Genomic DNA, 20070 nt, shown 5'->3' with positions numbered 1-20070 from the left:
CTACAGAGTGAGTTCCAGGACAGCCAGGGCTATGCAGAGAAACCCTGTCTCAAAAAACCAAAACCAAAATCAAAAAAAAAAGAAAAACAAAAAAAAACTGTAAGAAAAAAAAAAAAAAGAATCCAAAATCACCAGCCCAGGGATGATGCAACCACAATAAGCTGGACCATCCCCCATCAATCACTAATGAATGACCTATAGGTGTGCCTGCAGCCTGATCCTATAAAGACATTTTTCTTAATCAAGATTCTCTCAAATTACTTTCACTTAGATCAAGTGGACATAAATTTATGCAGCACAATTGACCTCTTGTCAACTTGACCTCACTATTCAGCCACAGCCTTTCCTTTCTTATTCATCCCCAAGATCATACATTAATTTCAGTATCACAACATAGCACATTTTACAAACTCAAACAGTTTAAAATTCAGTATCTTTAAAACAGCCAGTCTTCTAAAATCCAAAGTTTCTCAAAAATAAATAAATAAATAAATAATAAAATAAAATAAAATAAAATCCAAAGTTTCTCAGCTGTGGTTTCCTGAAAATCAACTCTCATAGGATCTCTTCATGATGCCAAGCCTTAACTTCTTTGCATAACACTTTCAATCCTACACCTTCACCAATGGCCTCTCGAAGTGCCGGGCCTCAGCTGTTCTCCACGACACTTCTTGTCTTCAAAACCAGAGCCACCTGGATGACTCTTACACTATCAAGTTCAGCTGACAGGTACAACCTTGACTGCTTCTATAACAGTTTCTGTATGCTGACTCTCAGGAAACATTGCCCAGGAGATTTTACCTCAGTGATGCTGGTCTCTTCTTAATTATTGCTAATTTTTCAGCTCCAGTGAACCAGCATCAACTGTCCCGGTAAAACAAGACTTTCCTTTAGAGGTTCTAGTCTCTTTTTAATCACAGGCAATTCTTCAGCTCCCCCTGACCAGAAACCAGTCTTCACACAAACGGTCTGCTAAGTCTTCCCTCTGAAACATCACAAGCCAGGCCTCCTCCTGCAGAGCTTTAATATTATCTTCAAACCTCCTAGAGAACAACCCACTGAGCTCGAAATACTCAACGGCTCTTGTAGCCCAGCGTTCCAAATCCCTTCCACAGTCCTCTCCCAAAAAATGGTCAGATCTGTCACAACAAACTCCACTATCCTGGTACCAAACTGTCATACTTAGGGTTAATAGGAAAGGAAAGGGCTTATTTGGTTTACACCTCCAGATCACACCATTCATCACTGAAGGCAGTCAGAGCAGCAACTCAAAGAGAGCAGGAACCTGGAGGGAAACCTCTCTACAGGAAACTCTCTCCCCTTAAATTCCCAGCCAGACACAGTGATCCACACCTACAGTCTCAGCACTTGGAGGTAAAGACAAGAGTGTCGTGAGCTTAAGGGCATCCTTGAATACATCAAGTTAACATCAGCCTGGGCATGCGTCCCTTGCTTTAAAACAAAAACATAAGACAAAGGAAAAAGGGGATACAGGAGGATCCACCCTTTTTATAAAGATTGATTTTGATAATATGCAATGATGTTTTGCCTTCATGTATGTCTGTATGAGGATGCCTCTTGAATTAGAGCTGTAGACAATTGTGAGCTTCCATGTGGGTGCTGGGAATTGAACCAGGGTCCTTTGAAAGAGCAGCCAGTGGTCTTAACCACTGAGGCATCTCTCCAGTCCCAGAATTTTCTTCCCTATAACAGAAGTTACTCAGTGTCCTAGTTAGGGTTACTATTGCTGTGATGAAACACCATGACCAAAACAAGTTGGGGAGTAAAGGGTTTATTTGGTTTATACTTCCATATTATTGTCCATCACTGAAGGGAACAGGAACTCAAGCAGGACTGGAATCTGGAGGCAGGAGCTGGTGCAGAAGCCACGGAAGGGTGCTGCTTACTGGCTTGTTCCTCGTGACTTGTTCAACCTGCTTTTTTATAGAACCTAGCCCAGAGATGGCACCACTCACAACAGGCTGAGCCCTCCCCCACCAATCACTAAGTAACTGCCTTACAGGCTTGCCTACAGCTCAATGTGATGGAGGCATTTTCTCAATGGAGGCTCCCTCTGCTCCAATAATTCTACTTTGTGTCAAGTTGATATAAAACTAGCTAGCACACTCAATAAATACTACTTGAAAACAAATTCCAAAATGTCTCATGTAGAATTTTTACTTATTACACACGTTTATGCTCACACACCTTAAGAAAGTGAATAAAGCTTGAAAAAAAAAGTGTTTCTGCAGACCCCGCTGATAACGCAGGTTTACTAGACAATCTAGATTGCTACATAGTGATTCATGTTTTTATTCTATATTTTAACAGTTAAACTACCCCACTGCTAAACATTGAACTGCAAAATTGAATGTCATTTCAACATTTAATGGGAGAAGATTCTGCTTCCTGAAATGTTAAGTGAATTAACACACTGTATTTATCAGAATAGAAGACTATATGAAAGTATTCAGAAAATATCAAACACACACACACACACATACAAATTCCAATCTTTTCTAAACATACAAACATATTACATTATCAAGGATAAGCTATTATCATTTCTAAAACAATGTGAACTTCAAATTCCTGGAACAGGGCCTGGAGGTATGGTACAGTAATAAGAGCCTGAAATCCTGGACTTACTATCTAGTTCAAAATGTATTTATGAATTAAAGTCCTGACATCTATTTGGTCAGTAACAAAACTATCAAGCTGAATCCAGTGACAAAGACAATATTAAAATACAGATGGAAAAAAACAATCAAAGACAAAAATAAAAAAATCCTCCTTTGCCCCAAGAGACAGAGAAAAAGATGGCTTTATGAAACTGAGGACTACGTAACCAGTTTTGTGGCAGAACCTAGAGTAAACAGGTAATTAATGGTGACACATCATCTTTAATCCCAGTGCTCAGGAAGATGAGGCAAGTGGAGGCCTGCTGGTCTACAAAGTATACACACACACACACACACACACACACACAGAAAATTCCTTATCACAACCATGAATATATACATATATAAGTGTCTATATATGGTAGCACAAACCTATAATTTCAGTATTGAAGACTTAGTGGTCCTCAAGCTTCCTAACGCTGCTACCCTTTAATACAGTTCCTCATGTTGTGGTGATCCCAACCATAAAATTATTTTTGCTGGCCGGGCGTGGTGGCACATGCCTTTAATCCCAGCACTTGGGAGGCAGAGGCAGGCGGATTTCTGAGTTCAAGGCCAGCCTGGTCTACAAAGTGAGTTCCAGGACAGCCAGGGCTACACAGAGAAACCCTGTCTCGAAAAAACCAAAAAAAAAAAAAAAAAAAAAATTATTTTTGCTGCTACTTCATAATTGTAATTTTGCTACTATTATGAATTGCAAAGTATTTATTTATGGAAATAGAGGCTTGTCACAGTGGTCACGACCCAATGGTTAAGGACCAATGCTCAAAAGGCTGAGTTAGGAGAATCATGATTCAAGGACATCTTGGGTTACCTGCTTGAAAACAAACAAAAACCCCATGTCTCACGAGGCTGCACTGCCCTCCCCTCCCTCCCTGATTATTTATAGGCAATCCATGCCTGCTGGGTGAGGGAGAGATATTTTATTCAGTGGAGTAGCTGCTGCTAAGGTACTGATACTTCTGTAAATAAGCTCTCACCCATGCTCTTCCAAAGTAGCCCGAATTATAACTCACTGGACTACAAAAAGAACAAGAAAGTAAAATGGGGACAACCTGGAAGAAAAAAGGAACGCAGAGCTAGAGAGGGAAAGAGGAGGTAATAGAGTGAATAAAAACTATACACATGCATGTATATACATGCACACATGAAAATGTTATAATGAAGTTAGACATGTTGCCACATGCCTTAAATCCCTGCACTTTGGGCAGCAGATGTGAATCCATCTATGAGCACATGGCCAGACCAAGGTCAAGGCCAGCCAGGGCTATAGTCAGACCCTGGAGAAATAGTTTGGAAGTTAAAAGCACTTGTTCCTCTTCTCTGGGAGCTGTGGGTTCAATTCTCAGGAAGCTCACAACCATCTGTAACTCTAGTATCAAGGGATTCAATGCCCTCCTCTGGCCTCTATAGGCACCAGGAATGTATATGGAACAGAGACATACTAGTAAAATACTTATACACATGAAGTTAAAAAGAAAAAGCCAGGCAGTGGTTCCACGTGCCTTAATCCCAGAACTGGGGAGGCAGAGGCAGGCAGATCTCTGCAAGTTTAAGGCCAGCCTGGTCTACAGAGCGAGTTCCAGGGCAACCAGGTCTACCTAGAGAAACAAGCAAACACAACAAAAAAACAAAATAGCCCAGCTTAATTCCAGCACTCAGAAGTTCACACACAGCCTGGCCTACATAACAAGCTCCAGACCAGCCAAGAGCAAGACCCTGTCTCAAAAAAAGAGAGAAATAAAAACCATAATTTAATCATTACATATTACTAATATGTGTAGTATATACAATAAAAATATTAAGACTAAAAAACCTAAGAATAAACAAACACAAATTTAAAAAAATAAAAACATAGTTTATATTTTTTATTTAGTTTTGTAAGTAAAGAAAATACACTGTCCTATAAAGTCACTTTAAAATCACACCTTCTAAACAGAATGCGAGCCAGTAGTTGTCAGGGGCCACAAGACAGTGGTACCCTGTGTGTGCGCAGGTGTGTTCACTTGCATGTGGAAGCAAGAGGACAAGCTGAAGTTTTCCTGAAGCACGTTCTCTTATCTGAGACAAGGTCTCTCTTCCTAAAACAAAAATCAGGCTATCCAGGGGGCCCTAGGGATCTACCTATCTCTACTGCGCCAGAACTGAGTGAGGTTCTAAGCATGGACCTTCAGGTCCAGCTTTCTTACAAAGGTTCTAGGGTGCAAATTCAGTAAGTACTTTATTAACTAAGCTGTCTCCACAGTCCCAAAGGGTATTTTTATGAAATCATGAAAATGTTCTGAAATTCAGTGTCATGATAGTTACAGTTGTAGAACCCTGTGAATTTATTTAAAAACCACGGAGCTATACATTTTTTAATAGCTCTCAATTTTATTCATGTTTAAAAAGAAAAACCTAAGAGCAGGCAAGCTATAAATCTTAGCAGTTATATGGAGGAGAAGCCAGCCACATGCTCTTAGGCAACCACATGAGAGGAAGAGCATATTAGAGAAAGAATAAGGCGAAGCCTTATGGATTGGGGAAACATGCTTACATCAGAAAAGAAGGGGGGCATTTCTAAGTAATTCAGAAAAGTGAGAAAACTTACTGAATTGTACACATTTTTTTTTTAATTTTTTTTTTGATTTATTTATTTATTATATGTAAGTACACTGTAGCTGTCTTCAGACACTCCAGAAGAGGGCATCAGATCTTGTTATGGGTGGTTGTGAGCCACCATGTGGTTGCTGGGATTTGAACTCCGGACCTTTGGAAGAGCAGTCGGGTGCTCTTACCCACTGGGCCATCTCACCAGCCCCGTTGTACAGATTTTTAACAGAAGGTTTTTAAGGTACTTGAATTATACCTTATTTGTTTAAAAAAAAATCTCAACAAAATGTGTTCAAACTTTGTGAAGCCAAACTATATACATACTTCAATCCAAACATATATTTGTAAAAATTAAGTATATATGCAGATATAAAAACCTAGTGGTCTTAAATTTAAGCCACAGTAATAGGAATTTCAAAACTGTGAAGCACAAGAGTGGTGCTTTGAATGATAAGTGTCGTCCACAGTCTCAGCATTTGAATGCTTGGTCCCACTGGGCACTATTTTGGGAAAATTGGGAGGAATGAGCTTATTGAACAAAGTTTGTCACTGGGGTAAGCTTTGAGGTCTTCAAAGACTTGGACTTAGCTCGCTCTCTCTGCTTCCTGCTTGTGGCTGAGAACATGAGCGCATAGCTCTGCGGCTACCATGCCCACATGGCGCCACACTTCCTACAGTGATGGTGATGGACTCCACCCCTCTGGAACCATAAGCCAAATAAACCCTTTCTTCTCGAAGTTTCCTTGGTTTTATCCCAGCCATAAAAATACAAATACAGGTTTTTACAAAAACATTTAAAAAAAGTTTTTCGTGGGAAGCGGGCAGCCAAGAAGGTGCCCTGGCTCATTGCCAAGCCCCGTGATCCCTGCTTGTCTACCAAGCACCTGAATGATCATGCTGCTGCCCACCTGACGCATAGCGTCATACAGCATGATATTGAGTCACTGGCCTATCAACACCCACCCTGTCTGCGTGCATGGCTCATGTACAGTGCGTGCTGAATACTGATTGGATGATGAAGAGTGGTGAGCGATGATTACAGAGGGTGGAGGGGGATAAATTGGGTGATTCCCCCAGAATAATAAAGGATAATAAAGGAAGCTGCAGGAGAATGAAGGAGAATAAAGAAAGCTGAAGCGGAAGCTGCTTGATCCCTGCCTTGGTGTATGTGTCGTCTTTGCCCCACCTCTGCTGGCCAGAGGGAGGCTGGGGTTCGCGGCAGTTTTTTATAAAGTATGTTAATATACAAAAGACTTTTTTAATTTTGATTTTCAAGACAGGGTTTCTCTGGGTAGCACTGACTGTTCTGTAGAGCACCCCTGAACTCACAGAGATCCATGTGTCTCTGGCTGTATTGGAATTAAAGGTATCCACCATATCTGGTCTACAAGAGACTTTAGTCACATTCATATAGATTTTCTCTGTGTAAATCTGTATATGAAGCCTCTGTAGAGATAGGAGACAACTAAGATTAGGTTCTCTCCTTCCACAGTGTGGGTTCCAAGGATTAAAGTCAGATCGTCAGACTTGGCGGCAAGCACCTTTACTGGCTAAGCCATTTCACTAGCCCAGCTTATCGACATTTTTACTGTGGTACATTTTTCACTCAGGAACAATGACTCATCAGTTTCTAAATAAATGTGAATAATATAAAGGGTCCTCAGAGAAAATAATTATGAGAGTCACACAATCATAAGGCACTGCAGACTATAGCTATGTACATCCTGCACAGAATTAACAAAGCCAGGCAGAGGAACACTCTGCAGTCTGAAGAGAGAAGAAGGAAGATTACAAATTCTAGACCAGCATACATGCATAGTGAGTTCAAGGTTAGTCTGAGTTATATTGAGAACCCATCTCAAAACCAAACCAACTACCCAAACAAAAACACAACAAAACCCAAGGGTTATGGGTATAGCTCAGTATAGTAAAACATGTACACAGGGCCCTGTGCTTGATTCCCAGAACTACAGAGAGAGAAAGGGAGAAGGGAGAGGAGAAGAGAAGAGGAAGAAACAGAACAATACAAGCCAGGAATAGTGGCGCACATCTATAATCCCAGCACATGAGATGCTGAGGTAGAAAAACTATCAATTCAAAGCTAAACAGGCATACCCTGCCTCAAAAAAAGACATAAAATGATAATTTTTAAAAGTATTTAATAAGAATTGTGGAGCTAAAGTGTACTGGCTGGTTTTAGTTTGACTTGATAGAAGCTAGAGTCATCAGAGAGGAAGCAGCCTCATTTGAGGAAATGCCTCTGTAAGGTCCAACTGTAAGGCATTTTCTTAATTAGTGATTGATGGGGGAGGGCCTAGCCCATTGTGGGTGGTGCCACCCCTGGGCTGGTGTCCTGGGGTCTACAAAAAAGCAAAGCTGAGCAAACCACAGGAGCAAGCCAGGAAGCAGCACTACAGGTTCCTGCCCTGCTTGAGTTCCTGTCCCAACTTCCTTTGGTGACAAACAGCAATGTGTAAGTGTAAACTAAATAAACTCTTTCCTCCTCAACTTGCTTTTTAGTCAGAGTTTTGTCACAGCAATAGAAACCCTAACTAAGACATAAAGTACACAAGTTTGTACTGAAAGTTAATTAAATCACTTACTTGGAAGTTTCAGGTAAGCCAGCCGATAGTTCCAAAAATACAGATAAATAATAGCCGCGTACAACTCCATTTCCATCCTTAAAAAAACAACAGAAAGAAAAAGAAGTTATGCAAAACAAACTACAGATCAACTCCAACAAAAAACTTTAATGAAACAATGAAGCCAACAAACAGAACCAAGACTGTTATCAGGTAACTGGGTTTACAAGTATGTCTAAGCTTGGAGCTGGGGAGATAGCTCAGCAGTTAAGACTTCTCTTCCAGAGGTCCTGAGTTCAATTCCCAGCAACCACATGGTGGCTCACAACCATGTGTAATGGGATCTGATGCCCTTTTCTGGTGTATCTGAAGATAGTTAAAGTGTACTCATATACATAAAATAAATACATATTAAAAAAATAAAAATAAAAACAAGTATGTCTAAGCTTAAAAATGAACATTAAAAAAATTAAAAATCCAGATTTTAGTCCATAACAATTTTAAACTTCCATACATTAAAAAAGTAGAAATATCTACATTAATAAATTAAGGAAACTATCAAAAACAATAAAAAGTTACAAAGTCTTAGCATCTACAGACATCTTAACAAATCAGTCTTGAGAAAGAATAAAAACTCAAATGACAAAAGGCAAATGAGTACTTCTTTTCACTAGAAGTGAGTAAAACTGGGAACCAGGTTTAATCCTCACGGACAGCTAAGCTCCTGAGCTATGGCCCCACACTCAAACTGGAATGTTTAAAGTAAGGGGAGATTCAAAGTAAAGAGAACTACAGCAGGGAAAACAAACAAACCTGACTAAAGATTGGCAAAACACACAAGTATTTTTGTTTACAAAAAAATAAGAGTAAACAGTAAACAAAAAGATAGATGCCACATCACTAATTATTAAGACAGGTTAACTAAAACCATGATGAGTATGACCTCACAAGAATTAGGACAGTCCCTTTCATAAATGTAGAAACGAGCTGGCAAAGTCCATTAGAGTAAAACATTCCTGCACTGTTGATAATAATATGCAAATGTTGTTAAATGGTGTTTCCTTAAAAAATAAAACAGCCTTCTCTCTGACCCACCAATTCCACTTTTGAAGATCTACAGGAATAACTGAAAACAGTTCCTTCAAGAGCTGCCTGGCACTCTGTTCCCAGCACCCCAAAGTGTGTGTAGTGAGACAGTCTCTCAAGGAAGGAGGAAGGAGCTCAGGGGGGAATAAGTGAGCAAATGTAAAATATGCACATAGTGGAGTGTTACTCATCTTTGTCAATCAATGAAAATTCTATGCCCCAAGAAATTGTTTTTAAAAAATGAACCTTAAGCCGGGCGTGATGGCGCACGCCTTTAATCCCAGCACTCGGGAGGCAGAAACAAGCCAATTTCTGAGTTCAAGGCCAGCCTGGTCTACAAAGTGAGTTCCAGGAGAGTCAGGACTACACTGAGAAACCCTGTCTCAGAACTCCCCCCACCCCCCCAAAAAAGAACCTTAAGGATGTTATGCTCATTATGCTGAGTGTAAAAGCCAGTCACAGAAAATTACTGTCAGAGTCAAATTCACAGAAAATGAATCTACAGTAGGACCTATCTATGGCTGGGAGGAGGAGAAGCAGATGTGTTCAAAGGTGAGCACTGCAAAGTCTGTTTAGGTTTTGAGACAGGATCTCATAGACTAATGGAGGCTAGCTTGGAGTTCACGATGAGGCTCAGGCTTGACTCAAACTCAAACCCTGGCCTGTTTTTGTTTGTCTTGAGATGGTGTCTCATTACATACAGTCCTAGTTGCCCCTAAACTCAAACATAAACCAAGACAGTCTCCAACCCAGAAATCTACCCGTCTGTCTCTACCTCCAGATTGCTGGAATTAAAGACAGGTCCTCCAAACTGAAACACTCTACCCTGGAGAGCCCCATTAAGGTTCCCAAGACTCAACAGTAAACAAAATTCATAGTCTCAGCAACCTTCTAAAATTAAATACAATAAAAAATAAAATACAATAAAACTCCCTGCTCTCCAGGGTTAGTGAAGTAGCAAATGTTGTTAAGAGAGGAGATGCTCCCACCTGCAGCTGCCTGAGTCTCACAGGGAACTCCAGGACCGCAGCTTGCATGGACTCATGGGCTTTTCAGTGCTGCTTTGGAGGCATCCATGTTCGTGTAAGTAAGCACTTGTCCACACTTCTCCAATAAACTCACTGGTTCATTCAGCTCTAGCTGCTTCCCCAGTAACTTCCTGAATACTGAGTATCTGTAAGCCTCCAATTGGATGATAACTTTGCTCCCTCAGTCAAGCTACTGCATACAGCTTATCTGCAGAATGTTGTAAATGCCTGATTTGATGTTTTCCTATTTATATGCTGTGTCTCTCTGTCTGCAATGTGTTATTTATTTTTTCAGCTTTGTTTGCTCTATAATTAAAAACTTTATGCAATCAAAGCAGTAAGTACAGCTACATACAAGACATAGTTAAGATAGTTTGTGTCTTAGGGTTTCTATTGCTGTGATAAAACACTGTGAACAAAAAGCAAGTTGGGGAGGAAAGGGTTTCTTTTATTTGGTTTACACTTCCACATCACAATCCATCACTGGAGGAGGTCAGGACAGGAACTGAGGAGGGGTTGGAACTGGAGGAAGGAACTGATGCAGAGGCCATGGAAGGAAACTGCTTACTGGCTTGCTCAGCTTGGTTTCTTACAGAACCAGGACTATCAGGGATGGCACCACCCACAACGGGCTAGACCTTCCCACAGTAATCACTAATTGGGACAATGCCCAAAAGCTGGATTTCCTGGAGGTATTTCCTCGATGGAGGCTCATTCCTCTCTGATGACTCTTGACTTGTGTCAAGTTGACACAAAACCAGCCAGGTGGCAATATTCATGAAACGCCTTTTCAGATTCAAAGGAATAAATGTCCCAAAACTGCTGAGGAAATCCCTGGCTAGGAAGACCTTTACTGTGTCAGCTTAGGAATGGCAAAGACTAGTCTTTGTGAACAGTGTCTAGCAAATTGAAAGCTTTTAAGCCATACCATATTGCTCATGTTTTGCTGGGTGGGGGGTTAGAGAGATAAATCAGCAACTAAAAGCACCTGGTTACTCTTCCGAAGTAACAAAGTTCGGAAGCACCCACATGGAGGCTCATGATGCACATGAGTACCAGAGACCAGGAAGGTAAGAGACTCTAAGGACTCACTGGGATCTTAGCCAAAATGCCCAACACTGGGGAGAGGGAACTCGAAGAGTCCATCTCCAGTAGATAAGACAGGGCCTCAAGTGGAGCAACAGGGCTACTAATCCATAGTCAAAATTTCTGACCCAGAATTGTTCCTGTCTAAAAGAACTGCAGGAACAAAAATGGGGAAGAGGCTGAAGGAAAGGTGGTCCAATGACTGGCCCAATTTGGGATCCATCTCATGGGGTTGGGGGAGATCAAGGCCTGACACTATTACTGATGCTATGAAGTACTTACAGACAGGAGCCTGGCATGGCTGTCCTCTGAGAGGCCCTATCAGCAGCTGACTGAGACTAACGCAGATACTTATACCCAAACATTGGACTGAAGTTGGAGACCCCTATGGTTGAATTAGGGGAAGGATTAAAGAAGCTGAAGTGGAGAGCAAGCCCATAAGAAGACCAACAGTCTCAAAATACCTAGTCTCTAGGGAGCTCCCAGAGACTTAGCCACCAATCAGGAGCATACACAGGCCAGTCTGAGGCCCCTGGCACAAATATAGCAGAGGCCTGGTCTGGCCTCAGTGGGAAAAGCTTCGCTTAATCAAGAGACTTGAGGCCCCAGGGAAGGGGAGGAGCGGGGTGGGGGTGGAGGTGGGGGGGAGGGAGAGAAGCACCCTCTTGGAGGCAAGGGGGAGGAGACATGGAATGAGAACTGTGGGAGGGGAGACTGAGGGAGGGCAATGACTGGAATGTAAATAAATAAAATAATAATAATAATAAAAGCTATCCTTGCATTTGTGACCTATATTACCAGTACAACTAAAGGAATTTACTGCAATAAAAAAAAATATTTTATTTAAAAAAAATTTTTTTTCAGCACTGGGGAGGCAGAGGCAGTTAGATCTCCAAGTTAAGGCCAGCCTGGTCTACAGAGCAGGTTTCAGGACAGCCAGGGCTACACAGAGAAACCCTGTCTCAGAAAAACAAAACAAAACAAAACTGAAAACTGAAAAAAAAAAATCTTCAAAAAAATTTTTTTGTTAGATTTACTTATTTTATATCTATGTTAGGCCTGCATGTATATCTGTGCACCATATGTGTACACATCTGACCCTTGGAGGTCAAAAGAGGCTGAAGGATCCCATCAAATTGGGAGTTACAGATGGCTGTGAGCTATCACATGGGCACTGGGAATCAAACCTCAGCCCTTTGTAAGAGCAACAGTGCTCTTAATTGCTGATCCATCTCTCCAGCCACTAAAACTTTCTTCTAAACATTATTTCTCTCCCTATAAAGCAGAAATACATTTCATGATGTTCGAGTTTACACATTCATATTTAGAGCACTGATTTTCACAAATTGCATAATAAATGGCATAAAGAAATTATTAATCTCCTTACTCCTTTATTAAGTAAACTAATATACTCCAAAACACTAAAGAAAAGTTCAAAATTGAGTTGAATTTGAAAATAGGAAATACTTACTGGATAAACTTTTAACCTCCAGCAAAGTCCTGAAACTTGAAGAGGCGGGCTGTAAACAGGATCTGCTCTCTGCCGCAAAGTGCTACAGAAAAAGAAAACCGACCGAATTCCAACATCAAAACTATTATGCAATGGCAACAAGCAAAACCAAACCTAACTCCACACCGTATATTAATATTTAAAAGACTGAACACCAGAAAGTTGCTGAACATGCAAAGTTTCACTAAATAAGCTTGGATATATTTATATTACGACTTAATGATACCAAAACACTCAGCAGTTATCTTTTAAGTCCCAATTAAAACACAGCAAAAAACAAAAACAAACACACACACATATACACAAACACACAGCAAGAACTCAGTAACTATGCCATTTAAGAAAAATCAGAGTACCACTAAGTAGATCAAGTTTAATTCTGGCTCAGTAAGCATTCTTTATTATTTCAAATACAAAAACACAGTCAAGAGGATGCTGGATCATCTGGAACTAGAGATACAGAGTTACTTTATGGTACAGCATGTGTTTAGCATACGCATAGCCCGAGACTCAATATTAAGCACCAAAAATGATTAATCAAAACTGACCACTCCTGTGTACCATATTTTTTTAATGGAGAAATAAGAATGTATATCAACCATTAGCATGTGTAGAGAAAACTCAGCAAGGCTTTTAGCTACAAAATTACCCAATAAAGATGGAGAAAGGCTGAGGGGGCAGCTCAGGTGTAAACTTCCTCCCCAAGCACAAGGACCTCCATCAGTCCTCGGAACCTAAGTAAGTACTATGAGACTCGGTGCTTGCACTTGCAATCCTAACACAGGAGAGGTGGAGCCAGATGCATCCTAGGCCTTGATGGCCTGTTAACCTAATGTACTTGGGAATATTCCAGGATACTAAGAAATGTCACCACACACAAACTAAGGCCTGGAGAAATAGCTCAGCAGTTAAGGGTATTAATTTTCTGTCAGAGAACCTGAGCTCAGTTTCCAGCACCTACAATGTGTAGTTTACAACCACCTGTTACACCAGCTCCAAGAAATCTGAAATCTTCTGGACACCTTCAACACTGCACTCACACATACACACACACACACACACACACACACACACACACACACACACATACACAATTTGAAATAAAAATTAAAGAGGTGGACAACACCTAAGGTTGTCTTCTGGCTTCTACATATAAAGACATACAAGAATTAAATCAAAACTAAAATGCACACACACACACAGAGACCCCACCACCACCACCACCAGGGAAAAATGAATGGTGCAGTATAGCTTTCTATACTCATCACCACCTACTCCCAGTTCTTTCCCAAAGGCCGTATATTTTTAGTTCCCCTTTTTGTCTTACACTTAAAGAACAGTCTCTCATAATCTTCATGTTTTAATATATTTACTTCTAGACCAATATGGTCGTGGATTCCTTTAAATCCCAACCTGGTCTATATTGCAACTTCTATGGCTAGCCGACTATATAGTTAGACCCTGTCTCGGATGGATGGATGGATGGATAGATGGATGATAGGATAGATAGATAATTGAATTACAAAAGTTTCTAACCGTAGAGAAAATGATCAAAGTAAAAAAAAATTATTATGTAGCTTAACATAAGAACCTACACATTTCTTATAATGGCTCTAAGGCATAATTTTTCACTTTTAGCGTAAAAACAGACAACCGGTAGCCTTCTTTCCACAATTCTTTGATACAAAATCCAAGTGTGCTTACTATTTAATAATACTTCTTTTGGGACTGAAGAGAAGGCTCAGGAGTTAGTAGCTGCTCTGTTAGAGACCTCAAGTTCAGTTCCCTGCACTAGAGCTCACTACTCCCTGTAACTCTAATTCCAGGGAATCTGAAGATCTCTTTTGGCCTCCATGGGTACCAGGCCATGGTATATATATATATATATATATATATATATATATATATATATATATATATATATATATATATGGAGTATCAACAAACATACAGGCAAAACACCCATACACACAAAATTAAAGAAGATAAGATAAAATACATAAAAATTTAAAATATATTTATTAAGCTGGGCAGCAGTGGCACACACCTTTAGTCCCAGCACTCAGAAGGCAGAGGCAGGCGGATCTCTTGAGCTTGAGGCCAGCCTGGTCTACAGAGGGCAGCCTGGTGTAGAGAACTAGTTCCAAGACAGTTAAGGCTATAAAGAGAAATCCAATTTGAAAAACAAAACAAAAGGTTCCCTTTTCCAGAGTAAAGAAACAGTCACCCCTGACTACACAAGTTGAACACTACTAATCCAAAAATCTGAAATCCAAATGTTCTAAATTCTGAAAATTTTAAGATCTAACAAAGAAGCCATTGAGTAGAAGATACATACCCAACTTCATGCCACACATTATGGTGAAAGCACAGTCACTGAAGATACTATATGGAATTGCCTTTAGGTTATGTGTTATAATGTATATATGAAACAAAAATATATTTTGCTTTAGACTGGACCTTATATATCCAAGATATTTTAATTATTATCTATGTGGTTTTTGGTTTGCTTTGGGTTTTTTAACCCAGGGTTTCTCTGTGCAGTCCTGGCTATCCTGGATCTACTTCTGTAGACCAGGCTGGCCTCAGACTCCGAGATTTGTCTCCTTGTGCCTTGGAGTACAGGTATTACAGGTGTGCACTGTCACACACAGCACTATGTGCAAATATTTGTAACTGTGAAATCCAAATGCTTCTGCCCTGACATGAGAAATGAAGTTCAGCATGCACACTCCCGCAGATCAGTTCTGTTTCCAAGAGGAAACTGTAGTTAAGGACTTCACCAGTTCTCTCTGGCCACACAGAGACAGTCTTGGCTTTTGCACACAACACAAGACAAACCCAGAGTTCTCAAAACCTCTTACCTGAAGTTCTCTAAAACAAAAGTAGCTGAATCATAAGATGGTACCAATTCACTAAAAAGAAACAAAAGGAGAAAAAGTTAATTATTGCCTTAATTTAAATTTTCATTTATAATATCAAGTTACTTGATATTATCTTGAAAACTTGGCAGCTGTAGTGCCTATAAAATATTTCTAATCTTTATTAAGCACAGCATTAAACCAAATCAGTTCATAAAACCATCAAGATTATAATTAGAATGGAAATACAACAAATACTTCAAGGTTATTTACTAGGAAACACTCCCTTATATGCTTTGGTTATTTTGTATAATTAGTTGTTGGGGCCCTCAAGAATGCCGGGCAAGCACGATATCACTAAGCTACAGCCCCAGCATGCCAATACTTTCATAGGATTAGAATATATAATTGAGGGGACAACCAGGATATGGTAGTATACTTTCTTGGCAAGATAAGATGACATCAAATAGCCTAAATTCCATATAATCTTCTGCAAAGAGACCTAATTCACACATAGGACGAGCTGACTGGTAATAATATATCCTGCTGCCAGCTACCTTTAGATCATGTGGAAGATCTATGGCATTGTCAGTAAAACATCAACACAAAACTGTATACTATATACAGTATTATAATATGCTGTCATAACTGTTGTGACTGTAAATTGAATAAAACAAGATTAAGACTATACCTACAATAATATATAGTTTGCCATGTGAGCATGTTCATAAGTACAAATAAAAAATATTTTAAGGGCTGGTGAGATGGCTCAGTGGGTAAGAGCACCCGACTGCTCTTCCGAAGGTCTGGAGTTCAAATCCCAGCAACCACATGGTGGCTCACAACCATCCATAACAAGATCTGACGCCCTCTTCTGGAGTGTCTGAAGATATCTACAGTGTACTTACATATAATAAATAAATAAATCTTTAAAAAAAATATTTTAAGTTTTATCTAAATCAGATTATATAGTGATCGTGCATACAGCTCACAGAAGGTAGAGATAAAAGAATTAAGAGTTCAAGTCTAGCCTCAGTTAAATAGCAAGTCTGAGGCTGGCCTAGGCTATGTAAGGCTCTGTCTCAAAATTAATAAATGAACAAATTTATCTAATTAAATCATATATTCTCCAAAATAAGAAGATGTACTTTGCCCTATGGTTGTTATACACACAGTTCCTATCCAAACTGAGCACATCAAGTACCTAATCCCTAATCAGCTTTGGCATTTCTTTTCTTATTTTTATTTTTATTTTTTTGTGTGTGTTTTGTTCTTAGCTTTGGCATTTCTGATGAGCTTTACATCCCACACTTCTCCATCTTTGTGCCTCATGAATCCTGAATACTTCATAAAAAGTCAAATACCCAGAGGCCTGATCCAATGTTTCCCAATTATATGCTCTAGCATTCAATATACAGAACTCCCATTACCAGGACCAATGCAATTAGTACCTGGAAAGCTTTTTAGGAGACCGTAAACATAATGAGAACTCTTAAGTAGACTTCAATTATCAACCAAAAGTGACATGTTTTTGTCTATCATCCTGGGTAATATATAATCACTGGTCAGTACACCCACCAATTCACTATAGCCTCTAAAATGTAAAGACTTCGACCAATTTTCAAGTCTGTGAATCTATATGATGGTTTGTTTGTTTGTTTGTCTGGATTTTTGCTTTGTTTTGTTTTTTCCTTTGGCAAGGGTGTTTTTGGATTTTTTTTTTTTTTTGGTATTGTCTTTTGTTTTTTATATATTATGTGTTTATTCTAGTGAAATGTGTTGTTTTTGCTATAAGCCAGATTCAGAACACAGAAAATCTATCTATCCCAGGATATTGTGATATTTCTACATGTCCTATTGCTTTCTATTGCTGTGATAAACACCATGACAAAAAGCAAGCTAGGGCCAGGCAGTGATGGCGCACGCCTTTAATCCCAGCACTTGGGAAGAAGAGGCAGGCGGATTTCTGAGTTCAAGACCAGCCTGGTCTACAGAGTAAGTTCCAGGACAGCCAGGGCTATACAGAGAAGCCCTGTCTCGAAAAACCAAACCAAACCAAACAAACTAAAAAAAGCAAGCTGGGGAAGAAAGGGCTTATTTCAGCTTGCAATTCTAGTCCATGAAGTCAAGGAAGAAACTCAGGGCAGGACCCTGAAAGGCAGGAACTGAAGCACAGGCCGAGGAGGGCTGCTCACTGGCTTGCTCCTGACAGCTCACTCAGCCTGCTTTCTTATAACTAGCAGGAACACCTATTAAGGGGTAACACTACCCAGTAGCCTGAGCCCTCTCACACCAATTGTTAACCAAGAAAACGTCGTAAAGATTTTCCTAGCGGCCAAGGAGACACAGAAATTTTCTTAAGTTCCCACTTTTCAGATATACCTCAGTTTAGGTCATGTTGACAAGCCCTCCGGCACTCTACATGTGTATTTCTTACAGAAACCTTCCATACACAAGCAGTATAACAGATTAGTGCTGTGGAAGGTCAATGAAGACAGGGTTGTGGAGTCCACAGCACAGACAGCCTCCATCCCGTGCCCTTCCAGCACAGCTTTAGCTTTCCTCAGTCCGTCTTTCCTCCTGACATGACTCTGGTCTTCACAGAGTCATGTCATGGTAGTGTCAACTGTCTGTCTTCACAGAAAATGGGAAAGCAGCCTTAAACCATATCTATTCTGAAAATCTATAAGTCACAGATAATTAAATATTTAGATCACTAGGTTAATCAGAACATTACAAACAATGGGAAGAAAAGAGACCCAAAGGCATCCACTGTATGGGCTACATAAAATCTAGATCCTCTTCTCAACTTAGTCATTTCTTCAGATACCTGAAACTAACTACAGACTGACAGTTAATCTTTATGCTATTGAGAAGAATTTGAAGATTCAGCCAATCTGAAAATTTGAAAAGGGAATCGAGATTGCAAACTTTTTCTATTAATTATTCCTTCCCACTTCTTTTAAAATTTGGAGACACTATGTCACCTTCAAAAATTTTTAGTATTATAACTACTTTTAAGTTTTGATTTAAAAGACACACATTTAAAAGGTAAACAAAAAGTGAAAAGGGCCTTCAAGGGGGCTCAGCAAGTAAAGGCACTTATTGCCGAACCTGATCATCTTGGAATTCAATTCCTTACATGCAAATGGTGGAGAGAGAGAACAGATTTCCCAAGCTACCCTCAGGCCCCCACAGGCACCACAGCATTCAGGAACCACTTCTCACACCAAGAAAGAGTAGTTCTTTGATGGACTCAGTAAGAATAGCTGTTTTCTATGGAAAATGGAGTGCTAATGAAAGAAAAATCTAATTCCCTATCATTTTCCCTTTACAGACAAAATATGAGCCCATCACATTCTTAGAGTTGTGTTCTCTTCCACCAACAAGGTTCTGAGAAATCAAACCCACTCCATTGTGCAAGAGCCTGCAATAACTTACTGAGTTCAGCAGCTTACTTTAAATATTAATAGTACCTTAAAAGGAAATAATTAGCTAGAGATGTCGGCAGTTACCTGTAATCCCAACACTTGAGAGGTGAAAGCAGGAGGGAGCTCAAACTCACCCTCAGTTAAACAGTGGGTTGACGTAAGACTAGCCTTGGCTACATGAGACTATTTCTTTTTTTTAAAAAAAGATTTATTTATTATTATACTTAAGTACACTGTAGCTGATTTCAGACACACCAGAAGAAGGCGTCAGATCTTATTAATGGGTGGTTGTGAGCCACCATGTGGTTGCTGGGATTTGAACTCAGGACCTTCAGAAGAGCAGTCAGTACTCTTACCCGCTGAGCCATCTCACCAGCCCGAGACTATTTCTTAAAACAAAATGAATTAAAATAGTATTCAGTCTCTTGTAGTCCCTTCCATTCTCCAGATTTCTTTCTCATGTTTCCTTAATAAATCTATATTTGATCTGCTTAATTTAAAAGAAAGAAAAAGAAAGAAAGAAAGAAAGAAAGAAAGAAAGAAAGAAAGAAAGAAAGAAAGAAAGAAAGAAAGAAAGTGTATCTGCCCTGATATACAAACTTAAAATGGAAGTATAGCTTTAAAACTGATACCTGGTAAAGTCTGGTGGAACAGGTGTTGTTACAAAGGATGCCATGGGCTTTCGGTGAACTTGCTGGAACATCATTAGGATCTCTGAGCTCTTGGATATTAGCTCACTCTTACTGCAAGACCGCAACTGCGTGAAGAAAGCAGTATCTCAACCAACAAAAAATTTGTTCAAAGGCACTTCAAAATTTTTAATGAAAAATGAGAGGTGTGGTAGTCTACACGTTTAATCCCAGAACTCGGGAGGCAGATGCAGGACGATATGAGTTTTATGCCACCCTGTTCTACACATCCAGTTCCAAGCTAGTCTGGTATCCATATTTAAGCTCCAGGTCGGCCGAGGCTACACAGTGAAAACTTATCTCAAAAATAAATAGAAAAGTCTTAATTAAGAAAACTTGAGGGCAGGTGTGGTGGGGCATGCCTTTGATCAAATTGCTTGGAAGGTAGAGACAAGCAGATCTCTGTGAATTCAAGGTTAGCCTGGTTTACCTAGCCAATTTCAGACCAGCCAGACAACTAGTTCTGACTGCTGAGAGGGAGAATCAGATGAGCCCCTTAAGTGGTCATCCAATATAACATTCAG

At 39.8% G+C, this 20070-nt stretch overlaps 1 protein-coding gene across 3 annotated transcripts in view; it reads right to left on the bottom strand.

Moving 5' to 3' along the window:
• Nucleotides 1–20070, bottom strand: part of Trim37 (tripartite motif containing 37) — a 122295-nt gene that overhangs the window by 69648 nt on the left and 32577 nt on the right. For all 3 annotated transcript variants that reach the window (XM_021212186.2, XM_021212187.2, XM_029546109.1), the window contains 4 exons: nt 19490–19614; nt 15430–15480; nt 12527–12608; nt 7877–7953 (listed from right to left, as the gene is read on the bottom strand). In XM_021212186.2, the coding sequence (XP_021067845.1) occupies nt 7877–7953; nt 12527–12608; nt 15430–15480; nt 19490–19614 (335 nt within the window). The remainder of the gene's footprint in view (nt 1–7876; nt 7954–12526; nt 12609–15429; nt 15481–19489; nt 19615–20070) is intronic.

The sequence above is a fragment of the Mus pahari genome, chromosome 14 (assembly GCF_900095145.1).
Source record: "Mus pahari chromosome 14, PAHARI_EIJ_v1.1, whole genome shotgun sequence".
Lineage (NCBI taxonomy): Eukaryota > Metazoa > Chordata > Mammalia > Rodentia > Muridae > Mus > Mus pahari.
Note: the sequence above shows the minus strand (reverse complement) of the source record. Positions and strands in the feature narration are given on the sequence as shown.